The sequence below is a fragment of the Dromiciops gliroides genome, chromosome 1, assembly GCF_019393635.1.
Source record: "Dromiciops gliroides isolate mDroGli1 chromosome 1, mDroGli1.pri, whole genome shotgun sequence".
In the NCBI taxonomy this organism is placed as follows: domain Eukaryota; kingdom Metazoa; phylum Chordata; class Mammalia; order Microbiotheria; family Microbiotheriidae; genus Dromiciops; species Dromiciops gliroides.
In genome coordinates this window covers 585878534-585897913 of record NC_057861.1, presented here as the reverse complement: position 1 = coordinate 585897913, position 19380 = coordinate 585878534, and the positions used below count along the sequence as shown (strand labels likewise).

Sequence of the window (19380 nt, the reverse complement as noted above, 5' to 3'; positions counted from 1 at the left end):
ATTCCTTAAAAAGCAGAACTAGCTAAATGGAATAAGAGGGGCAAAATCCCACTGAAGAAAATAATTGCTTAAAAATGAGAATTGGGCAAGTGGAAGCTAATGACTTCATGAAATATAAAAAAAAACCCCAATAAAACAATGCCAAAAGATTAAAAAAAATTAGAAGGAAATGTTAAGTATCTCATCAGAAAAACTGATCTAGAAAATAAATTGAGGAGAGATAATTATTGGTCTACCTGAAAGTCATTATCAAAGAAAGAATCTAGAAATTCTATTTCAAGAATTTATCAATGAAAAGTGCCATGACATAGTAGAACCTTTCCAATAGTTGTGGGAGGGGGTAGAAGAGAATTTGCAACTCAACACTAAAAAAAAAAAATACTAAAAATAATAAATTAAAATGTAAACAAAAAACCCAGTTGTTTTGTATTGGTTCCATAGTCATTTTTGTTTCTAATTTTCTCTATTTCTCCTCTAATTTTCAAGGTTCCTTTTTTATATTTGTTTTTAAGGTTATTTTCTAGTCTTAAAGTTGCATGCTCAATCCACTGATCCTTTTTTATTCTATTATGTTAATATGTACTCTCAGAAATGTGAATTTTCCTCAGAGGCCCACTATAGTTTTGTCCTAAAAGTTTCGGCACATTGTTTTACTATTATTATTCTTTGTTTCCATGATTAGTTCTTTGATCTAATCATTCAGGATGCCATCACTTACACTCCACTTCAGTCTGTATTTTTTTGTTCATATTTCCTTTTTAAAAAAATTACTTATTTATTGTTCTTTGATTTGTAAAGGAGATGTTTACTACAGCCACCTTTGAAGATTTATGATTAATCTATTCCCTAGAACATGATCAATTTATGCAAACATACTGTAGCATGTTGAGACATGTGTCTTCTTTAATATTTCCATTCAGAAGTTACCAAAAATTAATCAAGTCTAGTTTATTCAGCTATAATATAGCCCAATCCAAGGATGATACGGATTTGATCAGATCTATATTATCTTCCTTGTGTAACGATTGGAATAACGCCACCTGCTGGATACTAACTGTAGAAGAGTTCTGCCCATGAAGCGAAGGTCTTTGAGGGCAAGACCAGGAGTCTTTTCTTTGGCGTCACTTCCTGACGCGGGCTAGTGGGAGGAGGAAGGAAGAGACTGGCGCTCAGTCTCACTCTCTTTCCTTTGGACTCTGGTGGAGAGCGGAGCTAGAAATGTGCTCTCCCTTTAATAGATAGGAATCTAGGCCTTTCTCTCTCTCTTTACCAAATTCTTGTTTTCCTTAATAAACGCTTAAAGGTCTAACTCTTGCTAAAGCTTATAATTTATTGGCGACCACTCATTAGATATTTTAGACAGACTAGCTAGAATTTTAGCCCTTAACAGATGGCTGACCACGAAGAGGAAAGCTAACCCTCAGTCTTCTTCTGATCTTCTAGTTGGGTAAGAAATTTCCCCTCCCTCTCCCTTTAACTGCTAAGTACTTGGTGTACTGGCTGTGTTTTCCTTTAAATTTTTTCGAATGGACCTTTTAAACTCCCTAATTATCCTATTTTTGATTTTAGTCTGTTTAACCAGACAAATGGGAGATAAGATCATGTTAATGCTTTGTTTTTGTGGATTTTCTATTTTTCTTTTTATTTTTGTTAAAAGAGCCAGCAACTTACTCACACAAGGAAATATCTCTCCCTCTCCCAACCATGCTTTTTCAGAGAAACCTGAAGAGATTCCCGCAGCTTTTCCCAGTTCTAACAGTAATTGTTGCTTTAATTTTGCATGCCTGGAGGCAATGACCCACCCTCTAGAAGCTTTTAATCCCCTAGCACCTGGAGGCAAAGTGGGGGAAGAGGAATCCAGGCCTGAGTTCAAAATCAAGTCTGATTCAAATTGCTCTGGTCCCTCCCCTCCTCTCCAGACCCCACCCTCTACTCCTCCTATGGCCAAGCCCATTGCTTCCCCTGCCTGGGAAGTCCAGAGATCTGATGCGCATGCTCAACTTTCTCTACCTACATTTGCAGCTTCAGGCTCAGCCCTTCCCCAGCCTGGTTGTGCTTCTGAGACAACCTTAGAAAACCCTTTAAACTCCAGATATGCTCAATTTGTTCATAATTTTGCTAACCTGCTTTTGTCTTTAATTAGTAATCTTATAAAGCATTTGTATGGTGAAAAGCCCGACAGACAATATAGAGGGGTTAAAGAAGAAAAACTTAAGCCGAATAAGAATGACAATCATCAACATAGTTCAAGACTCCGCTTCTTTTGCCATGGAAGGGTATATATTTTACAGAAATGTAGAAGTAAGCAGCAAGGTATTGATATGAGTATTGGGGATTTTAGATATCGGAATCAAAAATGTTCTGAATTCACTCAGAGTAATAGTATCAGTTCAGAGGTTACATAGGATTTCTATGCTATTACATATACATTTTGAAATTAATGGTATGGGTTTATTTTCATAGAGAGTTTCATGCTTTTGAGATTGTGTTTTATACTTAAGCTTTTACAATAGTCATGTGATCAAGTTTATATTTTATAATATTCTTATTAAGTTCACATTCATTTAGACTTCCTTAGTTTGAATTTCATTGTCTTTTATTGTTCCATGTGTATTTTCTTCTATTCGTTTATCTATCTAATTTTGAAAAATTGCAAGATGGTTTTGATTTCATAATACAATGTTAATTCTAGGAGTATTGTGCTCCCATAATCTGAGTTGTTTGTTTTTGTTATTTTTTTTCCTCAACTGATTATTTGATCAAACTCTTTAAAGCATTTCCCTGGCAAATTGGTTGCCATGGCAAGTGTAAATTGATTCTAGAAGTATTATTTTTGATAAGCATATTCCAAAAACAAAAAAAAAGAGGGGAACATTTGTAAAAGTTTTCTTTGAGATTGTGTTGTGATTTAACTTATATTTAAATGTTATGATTTTTCAAAAAAGAAATTGTATACTAAGTAAAAAAAAAAGGTATTATTTGAAATTGTTGCATAATTATATATTGTGTTCTGAGTCAAGATGTATTCACATTTTTTGCAATCATTTATTATCCTCAATTTTTAAATCCATATGAGACTTGGATTATGGGAATTTATCATTTAAGACATTAATTGCCTTTATTCTGAGTTATCAGATGCCAGTTGGCCAAGATGCCATCCAATCACAAGAGGAATACATGCAAGAGCAGACACTGAACTGTCACATGAGGGGAGACATGCATGAAGTCAAGGTATGGCCGAGGGAACGGCTTTTGACTAATGTTGAGGTTGGATTCTCTTGGTTTAATATTTTATTTTATTTTTCCACACAATATTGTACAGATGGCTGGAAGTATTGATCCCACCCATCTCACTTCTACACCTGGCTTCTATGCTCCCTCCTATATGCCTGATGCCATGGACATCTCAATTCCATGCATCCGATTAAGTCTGACTCAGTTTCCTCCAATATGTTCGGTGGCATGGACATATATTCCATCCACCTATTTTAAGCCTGGCATACTGCATGGACAGTACATATTGCTCAAGTGTGGGAATGCTCATATCCCATCATTTCTCTGTTCTTTTATGGTAACCCCCATAATTATCTCAGGTGTCATGATAAATAACAGTGTTGAATTTGGCCTTGACACCTGTTACCAATTATATTAGATTTTCTAATTTCTCATAATGGCATGAGGATAATTAGGCAGATGATGCAAAAAGTGATGAAACAAAGATAAAAATTATTTTTATTAATTAATATTGCAGCAATTGTCTTCTCAATTACCCTCCATAAGGGGGGACTATAGTAATATTATAATTTTAAAGAATGTTTCAATTTTTGTTTTATTATATGTTTCATGTGTAACAACCAAGATTCTGAATTCCCTTATATATGTTTCTGAGAACTTTCATTGTTTGATTTGATTACTGACAAAGCTATTTTAAAGTTGTGTTAAGCTCAATTTTGTAGGAAATTTCCTGGCTGATTACCAGCATCCACACATCAACCCCTGAAAAGACTTCCATTCCACGACTACACCTAGAGGACATCTGAGAAAAGATTTTCAGAGACTTTAAATGAACAGTTTTGATTTGTTGTTTTTGTTGTTTTTTTCTCTTTCTGTTATAATATACACCATCTGTAACATGTATTCTCTGCAGAGGCCCTCCCTTTGCAAGACTAATGTCAAAGCGTCGGTTCATGAGGACAAAAAAAATCGCCCCTCTGGACAAAACTTTCCTCTCTTCCTTTTCTATATTGTTGTTCACATATTATTAGTTAGCAATAGTTATTATATTCTTTTTACTGTTCCGTCAAGGAAACATTTTGTTTCTTGAGGAACAACAGGGGGGACTGTAACGATTGGAATAACGCCACCTGCTGGATACTAACTGTAGAAGAGTTCTGCCCATGAAGCGAAGGTCTTTGAGGGCAAGACCAGGAGTCTTTTCTTTGGCGTCACTTCCTGACGCGGGCTAGTGGGAGGAGGAAGGAAGAGACTGGCGCTCAGTCTCACTCTCTTTCCTTTGGACTCTGGTGGAGAGCGGAGCTAGAAATGTGCTCTCCCTTTAATAGATAGGAATCTAGGCCTTTCTCTCTCTCTTTACCAAATTCTTGTTTTCCTTAATAAACGCTTAAAGGTCTAACTCTTGCTAAAGCTTATAATTTATTGGCGACCACTCATTAGATATTTTAGACAGACTAGCTAGAATTTTAGCCCTTAACACTTGTTTAATTTTCTGTTGGATTTATCCAACTCTGAAGGAGGGACATTAAGATTCTTCTACTATTATTATCAGAATCTTCTTGCAACTCTCTTCTTTTATGAATTTATCTGTTATGTCATTTATTGCATATACACTTGATAGCATTATTTTAAAATTATCTATGTGGTCCTTAAACATAATGTAGCATTTCTTGATTTAAATTTTAAAATTTCCTAATCTGAGATCATAATGACAAATCCTGTGTTGTTGTTGTTTTTGTGGGGCAATGGGGGTTAAGTGACTTGCCCAGGGTCACACAGCCAGTAAGTGTCAAGTGTCTGAGGCCAGATTTGAACTCAGGTCCTCCTGACTCCAGGGCCAGTGCTCTATCCACTGTGCCACCTAGCTGCCCCCAAATCCTGTGTTTTTAAAAGTCAACTAGAGGTGGAGCCAAGATGGCAGAGGAAAGGCAGTGACTTCCCTGATCTCTCCCCAAGACCCCTCCAAATACCTTCAAATAATGCCATAAGACAATTCCTGGAGCAGCAAAACTTATGAAAGGACAGGGTGAGATAATTTTCCAGCCAAAGACAGCTTAGAAGGACAGCAGGAAAGGTCTGTTGTACTGGAGAGAGAGTGGAGCACAGCCTTGTGGCTGCACCATGCAGCCCTGGCCCCAGCCCCAGAGAAACAGGCCTTGGGAGCTTCTGAATGGGCTGCTTCTGGAACTCAGCCCATGTATGTTGAGGGGGGTGAAGCAGTAGGCCAGGGGGAGCTTACAGGGGTCTCTTTGCTGATGATGATGCGGGACTCTGTTATTTTGCCTGTGCTTGGGTCCAGGTCACAAGCCTGGGTGGCAGCCCATGTCGGAGAGGGGCGCAGGCATACCAGAGCTTGCAGCCACAGTGCAGCAGGATTCTGTTCCAGGTTAGAAGGCAAGCAGGCCTGTGGTTGCTTGCAGACCAAAGCACAGGCCAGGGGAGTGGTGAACATGCCTCTCCTTAAATCATACTATGTAGGACCCCCCTGAAGCTTGGAAGCAGTGCCCCGCTTTAAAAAGGAGAAGTAGGCTGGGATAATGAGCAAACAAAAAAAAATGTTGACCCCAGAAAGTTTCTATGATGACAAGGAAGATCAAAATGCACCCTCAGAAGAAGATAGCAAAGTCGGAATTCCTACATCCAAAGCTTCCAAGAAAAATATGAATTGGTCTCAGGCCACAGAAGGGCTCAAAAAGGACTCTGAAGATAAGGTAAGATGGGGCAGCTAGGTGGTATAGTAGATAAAGCACCGGCCCTGGATTCAGGAGGACCTGAGTTCATATCCGGTCTCAGACACTTGACACTTACTAGCTGTGTGACCCTGGGCAAGTCACTTAATCCTCATTGTCCCACCAAAAAAAAAAATAAGGTAAGAGAGGAAGAAGAAAAAATGGAAATAGAAATGAGAGATGCAGGAAAATCATGAAAAAAAAAAGTCAACAGCTTGAAAAGCCAAATTGGTCAAATGTAAAAGAAGGTACAAAAGTTCTCTTAAGAAAAGAACTCCTTAAAAATTAGGATTGGAAGTTAATGACTTTATGAAAAATCAAGACACAATAAAGCACAACCAAAAGAATGAAAAAATAGAAGGCAATGTGAAATATCTCTTTAGAAAAACAAGTGACCTGGAAAATAGATCTAGGAGAGATAATCTGAAAATTATTGGACTACCTGAAAGCCATGATCAAAAAAAGAGTTTAGATATCATCTTTCAAGAAATTGTCAAGGAAAATTGCCCTGATATTCTAGAAGTAGAAGGTAAAATAGGAATTGAAAGCATCCACCAATCACCTCCTGAAAGAGATCCCAAAATGAAAACTTCCAGGAATTTTACAGCCAAATTCCAGAGCTCCCAGGTCAAAGAGAAAATATTGCAAGTAGCCAGAAAGAAATAATTCACATATTGTGGAGTCAGTTAGGATAACACAAGATCTAGCAGCTTCTATATTAAAGGATTTGAGGGCTTGAAATATGATATTCCAGAGGGCAAAGGAACCAGGTTTATAACCAAGAATCATCGTAGCCAGCAAAACTGCGTATAATCTTTCGGGGGAAAAAGTGAGAATTCAATGAAAGGAGAGGACTTTCAGGCATTTGTGATGAAAAGACCTGAACTGAATAGAAAATTTGACTCTCAAATAAATATAAGACCCTAGAGAAGCATAAAAAGGTAAACAGGGAAAAGAAATCATAAGGGATATTAAAAGGTTAAACTGTTTACATTCTTACATGAGAAGATACTTGTAACTCATAAGAAGTTTCTCATTATTAGGGTAGCTGAATGGAGTATATTTAGACAGGGAACAAGTGTGAGTTGAATATGAAGGGATATCTTAAAAATAATAAAATTAAGGGGTGAGAGGAATGCACTGGGAGAAAGGGAAAGGAAGAGGTGGAATGGGGTAAAGTATTTCACATAAAAGAAGCAAGAAAAAGCTTATGGAGTAGAGGGGAAGATTGGGGAGGTACTGGGAAGTGAGCCTTACTCTCATCAGAATTGGCTAAAAGAGGGAATAATATACACACTCAATTGGGTATAGTAATCTATCTTACCCTGAAGGAAAGTAGGAGGGGAAGGGGATAAGGGGGAGGAGTGAAAGAAGGGAGGGCAGATTGGGGGAGGGGGCAGTCAGAAGCAAAATACTTTTGAGGAGGGATAGAGTGAAAGAAGATAGAAAACAGTAATTATCATAAGGAGAGAATAGGATGGAGGGAAATACAATTAGCAAAGTAACTGTGAAAAAAATTTTGAAGCAAGTTTGTCTGATAGGCCTTAGTTCTCAAACACATAGAGAACTGAGTCAAATTTCCCAATTGATAGATGATCAAAAGACATGAAGTCTGCAGATGAAATAATCAAAGCTACCAATAGTCATATGAAAAAAAATGCTCTAACTCACTATTGATTGGAGAGATTCGGGTCAAAACAATTCTGGGTACTACCTCATACCCTCTGGATTGGATAAGAAGACAGCAGAGGAAAATGATAAATGTTGTAGGGTATATGGGGGAAAATGAGACATTAATACACCCTTGGTAAAGTTGTAAACTGATTCAAACATTCTGTAGAGAAATTTAGAACTATAGCCAAAGGGCTATAAAATCATGCATACTGTTCAACATAGTAATACCACTACTAGGCTGGTATCCTAAAAGAGATTAAAAAAAAAGTTGAATTCAAAATTGGGGAGATGCCCATCAGTTGGGGAATGGCTGAACAAATTGTGGGATGAGATTATGATGGAAAACTATTGTGCTATAAGAAATGATGAGCAGGATGCTTTCAGAAACATCTGGAAAGACTTACATAAGCTGATGCAAAGTGAAATGTACTATATACAAAATAACAGCAATACTGTAAAATGATCCACTGTGAATGACTTAGTTATTTTCAGCAATACAATGATCTAAGACAACTCTGAAGTACTTATAAAAAATGCAATCCATCTATAGACAAAGAACTGATGGTATCTGAATACAGATAGAAGCATGTATTTTGTTAGTTCCTTTTTCTAAAGTTTTTTTTTGTCTGTTTAATTTCACAACCTGACTAATGTGGAAATATTTTGTATGACTACGCATGTATAACTTATATTGGATTGTTTGAGTTCTTAAGGGGGGGTGGGGAGGGAGGGAGGAAGAGACTTTGGAACACAACATTTTAAAAATTGATGTTAAAATCTGTTTTTACATGTAATTTGGGAAAATATTAAAATTCTAAATAAAAAAAGTCAACTAAAGTATAATGGATTTTATTCTATCCCCTTGTTTTCATGGTATTAAATGTTTCTTCTATGAAATAAATTGCTGGTTTTCTTTCTTAACTTCTAATCTTTTTTATATTTCTTGGGAAATTTACTTCATTCACATTAGGGTTATAATTGTTAAATTTATTTTCTTACAGGAAGTACTTATATAAATATATGCAGCATGGCATAGTGGAACAGGGTTGGCCATAGAGTCAGGAAGACTTGGGTTCAAGTCCTATTTGACCCAGACTGGTTGTTTGACTGGAGAATTATTTATCCTCTTGGTACTCTCATGCAACTCTCTAAGACTACCTAAGGTGCAGAGCTTCATTGAAAGAGACAATTCTATGCCAGCTGTTCACTATACCTTTGAAATCATAGGTCCAAAAAATATCAAATTATACATATATGAAATATAAATTTACCTCCTCTTTTAAGCTAACATTAGTCTCTGTCCCTTGTTTTGCTTATATTAATTTGAATCCACTCTCTTCCTACTTCCCAGCTAAAATCTTACCTTCTTTAAGAAAAGTTTTCCTATCCACCTTAGTGTTAGTGCTTTCCCTCAGAGGGATCTTAGAGATTATCTTAAATGTACATATACCCTGTATATATCTTGTTTGTACATAGTTCTTTGTATGTTGTTTCTCCTATTAGACTGAGTTTCTTGAGAGCAGGAGCTGTTTCTGCCTTTCTTTGCATTCCTCGTGCTTAGCACATAGTAGGTATTTGCTTCCTCCTTCCAATTCTCCCTCCCCCTCCAAAGATCTTTAGATTTACTTTTATTACCATTATTCCAATTGTTTGTTCAACCCTTCCCTTTCCTTACTGAGACAAATACCTGATCTTCCTTTTGTGACCTGTCTACCAAATCTGTTATCATACTAATTTCTAATGTTTTACCCTTTTACGAATTAAAATGAAAACAAACTTGTGTTATTTGTTGTAGAGGGGGGTAGATGCATTTCTATGTAACTCCTTACTCTGCTATTTTCCTGGGATTCTCTAAGTATTTTGTAGAAAGCCACTTTATAAAAATGCTTACCTATGTCCTGTTTCTAAATGCTTATTTTAAAGGATGCAAAGCTTTAGTTTAGTGTATATTAATAAAAAGAATTCACAATATAAAAACAAATTCTTTTAATGTTGCTAAAAAATGTTTAATATAACTTTTACAAAAACATTACCACTGCTGTCGCTACGTGGCATTATTTTAGCTTTTAAATAAATGAACACTGGGCAGGAATAACATTTCAGTTATACGCCTCTTTAGAAGAACTCCAAAAGACAAGTTATGGCCATATATAGACTTGATTACAAAAAGGCTCCCTAAAACAGCACTTCAGCTTTTCCAAGTTTGAGGGATGATAAAAAGCCACTCAACCCACAAAAGAGAAATATATCAATTGTGTTTTTCCATATTTTCCACAGCTTGGATGAAAAGAATACATGTACTTTTTATTAGCAGGCACTAAATGACAAAGAAGCACATGGAAACAGAACATAAGTAATATAAACTTCCCAGCTAAGTGACTTTCTATGAAATATGCTGAAAGAGAGGAATACTGAGTTGAAGTTGCATTATCAAAACATTTACTTCCAAAGGTAAATAGATTACTCAAATAAAGGAATTAAAAATAATTTTCCCTACCAACATATAAGAAAATATAGTAACTAGGAAATAAAAAGTGAGCTATATAGCTTAATATTCTAAACCTCATGTTTTAGTTAAAATTAACCTATGATTAACATGAATTATAAAAATTATACCTGAAAGGTAGAAAAATATTACATTCACTTCTATTAGTTTCACTAAAAATTACTATATAAAATAAACATCCCATCAATTGAATATTACTTTCTCACCAAGTCACAGTTATTTTAACACTATCACTTTTCTCCACATTAAAACTCACCAAATCTATTTATTAAGTGAAAAAAGAGATGAATATAGTGTTATCAAGCTGCCCTAATGTAATATCTCTCCTACCTGTCTTCCACATATTTAAACTATGCAGATTTTAAAAAGCAAATACCACTTTGTAAAATAAAACACCATAATTTCTTCTTCTCAGTACTTAAACTGGGGGACAAACAAATCATTAGTATCTTTAAAAAAAATTTTTTTGGCAGGACAATGAGGGTTAAGTGACTTGCCCAGGGTCACACAGCTAGTAAGTGTCAAGTGTCTGAGGCTGAATTTGAACTCAGGTCCTCCTGAATCCAGGACTGGTGCTTTATTCACTGAGCCAACCTAGCTGCCCCAAATCATTAGTATTCTTGCCAAAATCCAAACTGCTATACTAGCATTCTTATATATGGGATTTCAGTATATTGTTACTTTGTTTTGTTTACAAATATATTAAAAGAGCTACATTTTAAATAGCTTCTAAATTAATTCTGGAACGATAACAACACATGCCTGAAAGGAACAATTCAAGCATTAAAATATCTAACATTCTTTAAAATGACAATACAACGTATACTGTAAGTAAAAATAAAGTACCTTGTCAAAAGGTTTTCCAATAGCATTTTCTAAAGATAAATCTTCTACTTCAAGAGATGGATTGTAGCACTTTAATTCCTTTAGACATGCATTCAAAATGTCCAGAATAGCTGTCTGGATAGCAAGCATGGCAGGAGTCATGGCAACATGTATTTCAACTACTTCAGGCTTGTGCTGTTCTAAAAATGAGTTAACTGCTACATGAAACCTAAGGAGAGTAACATTTTAAAACGTATAAACTAGCATTTTAATAGCTACAACATTTAGATTACAACTTCCAATTTTAATACTCAATAATGCTCTAAAAATAAAAGCTAAAGAAAAAGTATTTCAAAAGAAGATTAGCACAGTGCCTGGCCCAAGGCAGACACTTAATATATGCTAGTTGACTCACTAACGTATAAAACGATTATGAATGCAGGTAGAATGACATAACTAACAAAAGAGAAAGGTTATAGGAATTTTCCATAAATAGCATACTGAACAATTAAAATAAAATACATATCAGTATTAGCAGTGAAAGTGTTTGAAACTGGAACCCTTGTTCCCTTGCCTCTAGAATGCACTTTATGTAAATTTTCCAAAATGTTCTTGCCTGCTAAGCCTTGTTGAATAACCTCTAAATCTGGAGAGACATCTATAATTTCTTTGTTTAAAACTTTCCTCTATGTCAACCTCCAGATATCTGAAGGTCCCATGGAAGGTTTTAAAGAAAATTAAAAGAGGATCTCAAGCCACCTCTGGAATAATTCTGGTGGAAAATAGAAGAGACCTGACAACCAAACCCTCTCTGTTACCAAAGTATTATAACTCTTATCAAAGTATTATAGCCACAGATTCATATCTCTATGTGCAGTTGGCATACTTAACAGTGCCAATACCATGCAAAATTAACATGTAAAATGATTATTATACAAATGATAATAACAGACAGTAGTGATCATAAAAAATATGCCACATAATGTGGTAATTTACCTTGGCCACAGGTACAACTTCCTTACAAAAAGATTTCTCATTACTCTTTCCACATGACAAAAGCCAGTATCAAAGGCAACTGCGTTATCTGAGAAAGCTTTAATGAAACCATGTTTATTTTTCTGACGAAAGAGACGCAAGATAAAGGCTTCCTGACAAGAGTCAATGATTCTGTGAGCTTTATAGACCAAGATGCCTAAGAGGAAAAAAATAAAGATTTTTATAGCTCAACATAAAAAATTGAGGTTGGAAAGCTCATTTCTGTTCCCCCACTAAATGTATTTCATAATCAGGATATAAGAAAAGTTAAATGGTCTCTAATCCTTTTGTCATATGTCATACTAGACAGAAATAAATATAAAGTAGAAGTTTTTATTGATGCCATTTTTATTACAACCACCCAATTATTTAGACATTTTTAAGTGAGAGTTTAATTACATCATTTTAACATTTGAATAACTTTTGCTATGCATATTTTGAAGCAGCTAGGTGGTGCAGTGGATACAAAATGCTGGGCTTGGAGTTAGGAAGATCAGAGTTCAAATGTAGCATCAGACACCTACTAGGGTGTGTGTGCATATGTGTGTATGTGTATGTGTGTGTGTGTCTCTCCCTGGGAAAGTCACTTAACCCTGTTTGCCTCAGTTTCCCCATTTGTAAAATGAGCTGGAGGAGGAAATGGCAAACCACTCCAGTATCTTTGCCAAGGAAACCTCAAATGGGGTCATGAAGAGTGGGGCATGACTGAGCAACAACAATAATGTGCATTTAATGACTGAGTTAAAAAAAAAAAAGTGCACAGAGTCCTGCTTGGAGTCAGGAAAACTCCAAAAGGCATCATGGGAGTTAGATATGACTAAAAAACAACTTACAAAAAAAAGAAACAAAAAAAAAGATATAATACCACTTTACAGTTATGTAAGTTACAGTCTCCAAAGCATTTCCAAGCACGCTACCTCAAGTAGGATTTATGAGGACTGAGGAAAAACTATCAGATTTGGCATTTAAAAGATCATTGGTAAATTTGGAGAGAGCAATTTCAACTAAGTAATGAATTGGAAGCCAAACTATGAATTGTTGTGGAATGAGTGAGAGAGGAAACAGAAGTGAAGACATGGGGAAAATGGCCTGAAAATTCTGAGGTGTGTAGGCCTCCATCAGTCACGGAAGACCATGGATCAGCGCCTTGAAGAGCCACAGGCCACAGTGTGGCTGTGCAGCCCGATACGGGAGCCACAGCTCCTGAGTGACTTATAACCAGTAACTGCTGCATCCCGTGTTGTATCTACCCCATGAGGAGTAGCTGGAGTGTCCTCTCCAGGGTGGTGGCCTGGGTGGATCAATATGGAAAACAAGATGTTGCCCATGCAGCAGCAGGTTTTCCCTCTCTGCGACATTGGTAGATCCAAAGGAGAGGCAGAGCCAATAGTTTGGCACCAGTGCCACCTCAGGAGTGGCCAGAGGGATGTGATGTCCAACATCCAACTGCCTAAGGGACTCCGGCTCCTGATTTTTCCTCAGGGTTAACTCCCGAAGCCTTTCCCATATATGGTTATAGCCACAAGGCAGTGGAGGTTTAAAATCAGGGTTTCCTTCCCCTAGGTGGATTGCCTGCCAAGGCTAACAAGCCCCACCTGCCTGAAGTGACTGGTTTTAAGGTGCCAGTGACTTGCCTTTACCCCTTCTCCTGTTAGTGGAAACAGTTCCACCACGAGAAGGCCAGAAGTTGGGCTTTGGCTGTCAGAGGCTATTTGAGATGCACCCTATTGGAGCATTTTATAGAGAGTGGGAGCTTATCCCCACTCCCACCCCGGCATGACAAACCTTTGGAGCAGGTATTATTATCTCCATTTTATAGCTGAGGAAACAGGCTCAGAGGACAAACGACTTGCTCAAATTTGAGCTAAGACTAGGATCTAGGTTTTGGGAATCCTAGCCCAATACTCTACCCCCCCCCCCAGGGCAATGAGGGTTAAGTGACTTGCCCAGGGTCACACAGCTAGTAAGTGTCAAACGTCTGAGGCCGAATTTGAACTCAGGTCCTCCTGAATCCAGGGCCAGTGCTTTATCCACTGCACCGCCTAGGTAACCCCCAATACTCTTTTCAATATTTTCTAAATTATATAATATATAATTATAATGAATTCCACTTTCTTGTGAAGACCATTATACTTTATATGTAAGATACTTAAACTCTTGGAATGTCTCTGACTTTGTCATTTCTGAAAGTTTAACAAAACAGAATTAATTCAGATTTTACAAATTTGAATAGGGAAAGAAGAGAAAATTTCCTCCATTATACAATCCCTTTGTCATGGGGGTGGGAGGGGGGCAGAGCAAGGGGGTAGGATGAGTTAAACTTACAGAGAACTCTCCTGTTGGAACTGACTACAACTCCCTCATCAATTCAGACTGACTGCTCACTGGTAATTTATAGCCTTGTGGAATTGCCTAGGGACACTGAGGTTAAGTGACTTGTCTAGTCACCCATCTACTGTATGTCAGAGACAAGACTTGAAGCCAGGTTTTACTAACAGAAACAGCTCTAAAGCAACTAGCCTTCAGTGCCCCTTTGTGATGGGTAATGTCAAATTTTTTTGTTTGCTTGTTTTTGTTTTTTTTTTGGCAGGCAATGGGGGTTAAGTGACTTGCCCAGGGCCACACAGCTAATAAGTGTCAAGCGTCTGAGGTCGGATTTGAACTCAGGTCCTCCTGAATCCAGGACTGGTGCTTTATCCACTGTGCCACCTAGCTGCCCCCGTAATGTCAAATTAATAATCAAAATGAGAGTGTAGGACAATGTTAAAAATATGCCTTCAACATTACAACATCCCCTATATGCAAAGTTACTATGCTGATTACAAATTATTCTTATTCATTAAACATATTTCTTAAGGATTCTACCAACAACTTACATAATTAAAGTACTGTAAAAACAAACTCATTTCATTAAGTCAGATTGGTTGCCTCTGTTCAAACCAGATTCTTCTGTCAATGAGTCACTGTCAGAATAATACTGACATCTAGTGGCAATATAAACTAAACCATCATTTTATTTTTAAACCCAAAATCAGGGGGGAAAAATTAAAGAAACAGAAGAAAAAAAATCAAAATACCTTGCTAAAATTTTTTTGTTTCTTTTATATAGAGGTCAATAAAACATTTGCTCAAATTTAGCACCCATGAAAGCTTTTAGCAAACACTATGTTCGAAGAGTTACAATGTATAAAATATAGCTCCGTACAGTCCATTTCTAATCTACTAAAGACCTAGATGATTTAGTATGGAATAAAATTTTAAATATACATTCTAGTTTAAAAGCAAAATTCATTATTCTCAATACCAGTTGAGTCAATCAATTAGTTTAATCTTAAACTTATTAAAGCAGGAAAAATATTTTTCTTAAGACAGTAGGCAGAAATTTCATTTGACAAGTAAAGCTGAGAATTTTTAAATGCTAAAAATCTGTTTATCATACAAAAATAAATAAAAATAGCCAAATAAGTCTATTTGCTGTATATTTAAACTATAAGGAAAAAACACTTAAAATGCATTCTTACCAGTAATCAAATCTGAAGGAATTCTGTCAGTCAAGAAATCTACCACAAGAATTCGACTTGTTACAAATAGAACACCACCTTGGGTATAAACCTCATATCTACTTCCACTTGCAATTTCATTTGTCACACGTCGAGGAAGGTGTTCAACTGCCTCTAACTTCAGCTGATTGATAAAATACTCCTAAATCAAATCAGATTTCATTAGACTATTTAATCTGAACATTTTTGAAAATGGCTACAGATATTAAAATTAAAAGGTACCTTTTGTAGGAACAAATGATTAAACCTGAATATACGCATGCTACTCTTATGCTACTTTCCTAAGCAAGAAATTTCAGTGATTAACCTATGGCCTCAAAAATAAAATACAGATTCCTGTTTGGCATATAAAGCCCTTCAGGATCTGGCTCCAACCTACTTTCTCAGACTTATTTCTAGACTGATTTTACCTTATTCCCCTTTACAAATTATGTGTTCAAAAGTGTTTCCTTGCCAAGGTAAACTCTACATTGATCCTATTCTATCCTGACTTCTCCAGCAATTTGCCCCTGCATCATTCTCACTAATCTTCAATCTCTCCCCAAACACTGGCTGCTTCCCTGTTCCCTACAAATATTACCCCTTCTTCCACATGCTTAAAAATCCTTACCTGACCCAGTTATCATTCTATATCTCTCCTTTTATTGGTTAAACTTCTTGAGAAAGCCATTTACAATATTTGCCTCCACTAAATATCTCTTCTAAAGCTGTTGTAGTTTGGCTTCCAACCTTATAATTCAACTTAAACTGATTTCTTAAGTGTCAAATCTAATGGCCTTTACTCAGTCCTTATCCTTCTTGACCTGCCTGAAACCTTTAATATTGTTGATCCCCTTAGTAGTCTTTTATACCTAGATTTGCATCATGCACTGATTTACAGATCCTACATATCCAGTCCTAGTCTGTCTCCTGAGCTCCAGTCCCACATCACGAATTGTCTATTGGACATCTTACTTCCCCTCCTCTCTCCCCCAAGTACTCTACTCTTCCACATTTCTCTATTGCTGTGCAATGCATCACCATTTGTCCAGTGTCCCAGGCTCGCAGCTTTGGTATCATCCTAACCTCCATTTGAAATTACTCCCTATAACCAAATCCTGTTGTTAAATAACAACTTTCATCTCATTTTCTCTCTACTCACACAGCTGCCACCCTGGTGCAGGACCAGCATCACTTCAAGCATGAACGCCTGAATGAGCCTTCTGTTTGGTTTCCCTGCTTCAAGTACCTCCCCACTCAATCCATCTTCCATTCACCTAGTAAAGCGATTGATTTCCTTACAGTACACGTCTGATCATGTTACCCTCCTACTCAATAAACTCTGGTGGCTCCCTATTACCTTCAAGCTCAAATATGAAATCCTGTTTGGCATTTTCAGCCCTTCACAACCTAGTCGCTTTCTAACACTTTACTTCCCTTCACATACTCTACAATATAACAAAACTGGCCTACCTGCTGCTCCGTCTTTGCCCTGGCCGTCCCTCCTCCCCTCAGCCTTCCTGGCTTCCCTGAAAGTGCATCTTCTACAAGGGTCTTTTCCTAGTTCCCCCTTAGTGCTTGTGCCTTCCCTCTGACAGGACACCTATTTATACTGTATATATCTTGTGTGTACGGACTTGTTTGCACCTCCATGCGTCTCCCCATCCCCTTCCCATTCCCATGGGTCTCCACATCCCATGGGTCTTCCCCTCCTCTGGCTCTCCCCGTCCCCCTTACACTCACACCCCGGTGAGTCTTCCCGTCCCTCGCACGCCCCCAAGGGTCTTGCCGCAAACGACGCCCTTCCCCTCCCCCTCCCAGCTTTCTCCATCCCTGGCTCTCCCGCCCACCTCCCCCACCTCCTCCTCCTCCCCCACCTCCCTACAGCCCTGGGGTTCCCGGCCCGGACCTCCTCGGTCGGCTGGGTGTTGAGCACCAGCACCAGGCACCCTGGGTGGCAGTGCAGCCGGATAAAATGGTAGAGGAGCCGGTCGGCGCCGAGCCCGCGGGCACACACCACCAGCCCGTCGGTTTCCAAAAGCTCCAGCACTAGCTGTCGTTCATACTCCAGAAGCGGCGCCATGGCCGCCCACAGCAGCCGGCACCGGAACTCCCGGGTAATTCTTCCGGGTCTAAGGGCGTGCCAGAGCCGAGTGCCCACGAGGATGAACCTTCTTCCAGTTCCGAAGTTTGCCTGAGCCGGTGAGCCGAGTCTGAGGCGAACGTAGTCGAAATAGACCCAAAGCAGCGAGGCCGAGAGCGCCTGAGCGCAGGCTCAGCGACCCCGGTGAAGTGGGAGGAGCCAGAGCCTCTGTTGTTGACCCGCCCTTCGCCTCCTTCCCTTAACCCTTAGAGCCTACCTCCACGCGGCCGAGCTCCGCGGATTCCTCAGGCGCCTCACGGTGCTTAATTCCACTTACTACCAATGAGTATCACCCCTCCTGCCTTTGAATCATGTTGGAAGTCTGGCCCACCCCATATTAGGAAAGATAGCTACCAAGATGTGCTTATTTGTTTTTTAAAGTTAAAGAGAAGTAGATGAGCCTCGCTCCAGACAGCGGTAATTGACAGGTCAGTTGTGAAGCAGGGTTGTAAATGCAACGATGCTAGAATTTGTGATGCGCTCTCTAGTTCGGCTGCCAGGGTGATGGCTTGGTATTAATTTTATTTATTCTTTTTTTTGCCGCCCCCTCCCCTGATCAGTGCTGCGTTCAGATGAGTGATTAAAAGAAAAAACGAACAAACGTGTGCTAACTCATCCTTGCCACAAGAGGGACATCTTTGGTAATATTTGAACCCTAGTGTTTTGGAAAATTTAATTTCTAAGTCTATAATACTTTTTTCTTCACCCGCCACTGCATTAGACATTTAAGCTATTTAATATTTAATAATACCACGGACGACTTTTTAAGATCAATCAGAAACAAGACTTAAACCAAGGACTTCACAACTTCAAGGATCCACGACTGGCAAAATACACACACACATACATACACATAAAAATGCACACATAAATATGTGTGTGTGTATATACATATACATCTATAAAGAGGAGTGTATATATACAAACTATATACACTCTGTGTATATATATACACGTGCGTGTGTGTGTGTGTGTATATATATATATATATATATGTCACAGGAATCCTTAGGTATTCCTCTTTAAGGAATTACACCCTGGGGGCAGCTAGGGGGCAGTGGATAAAGCACTGGCCCTGGATTCAGGAGGACCTGAGTTCAAATCCGGCTTCAGATACTTGACATTTGCTAGCTGTGTGACCCTGGGAAACTCACTTAACCCTCATTGCCCAGCAAAAAAAAAAAAGGAATTACACCCTCCCTCATGGGGAAATGGGTCAGAGACTTGGTTCTCTGAGATACATATCTCCTCGAGCAGGAGAAAGGCCATAGCTTTTATAGATGGTAGATAGGGTGATCACCTCAGCCTTTATTTAGGGCTGGGGGAGGGGGTGATCGCCATCTGACAATGGAAAGTTCCCTTTGGGGATGGGGAAAGCTCAAGTGAAGGCTTGAATGAGAGGACTTCTGTAGTGATCTCTGTCCCCCTGGTGCCACTCAGGCAGCATCCATGCCTAAAGAGATTATTTTCCCAAAGGGTGGGTAGAGACTGGCTTCTTTAGGTGTGTCTGTGTCTGTCCTTTGGTTTAGTTTCTCAAGGAGAAGGTTCCTTGAGTTCCCTCAGGAAATTTCTGAGGTGCCCCAGGCTCTTAACAGTGTGTGTGTGTGTGTGTGTGTGTGTGTGTGTGTGCATGCATATATTGCAGGAGGGGCACAGAGCAGTAGCAGATGGGGGAGAGTGGAGGGGAAGCATCAG

General features: G+C 38.4%; 1 protein-coding gene across 1 annotated transcript in view; it reads right to left on the bottom strand.

The window, feature by feature from the left end:
* The window catches only part of ERCC4 (ERCC excision repair 4, endonuclease catalytic subunit), a 50440-nt gene extending 32620 nt beyond the window's left edge, over positions 1-17820 (bottom strand). The window contains exons 1-4 of the mRNA XM_043977427.1: positions 17452-17820; positions 15525-15705; positions 11965-12160; positions 10990-11197 (exon numbers count right to left, since the gene is read on the bottom strand). Of these exons, the coding sequence (XP_043833362.1) occupies positions 10990-11197; positions 11965-12160; positions 15525-15705; positions 17452-17625 (759 nt within the window). The 5' untranslated portion in view covers positions 17626-17820. The remainder of the gene's footprint in view (positions 1-10989; positions 11198-11964; positions 12161-15524; positions 15706-17451) is intronic.
* Positions 17821-19380: the final 1560 nt, after the last annotated feature.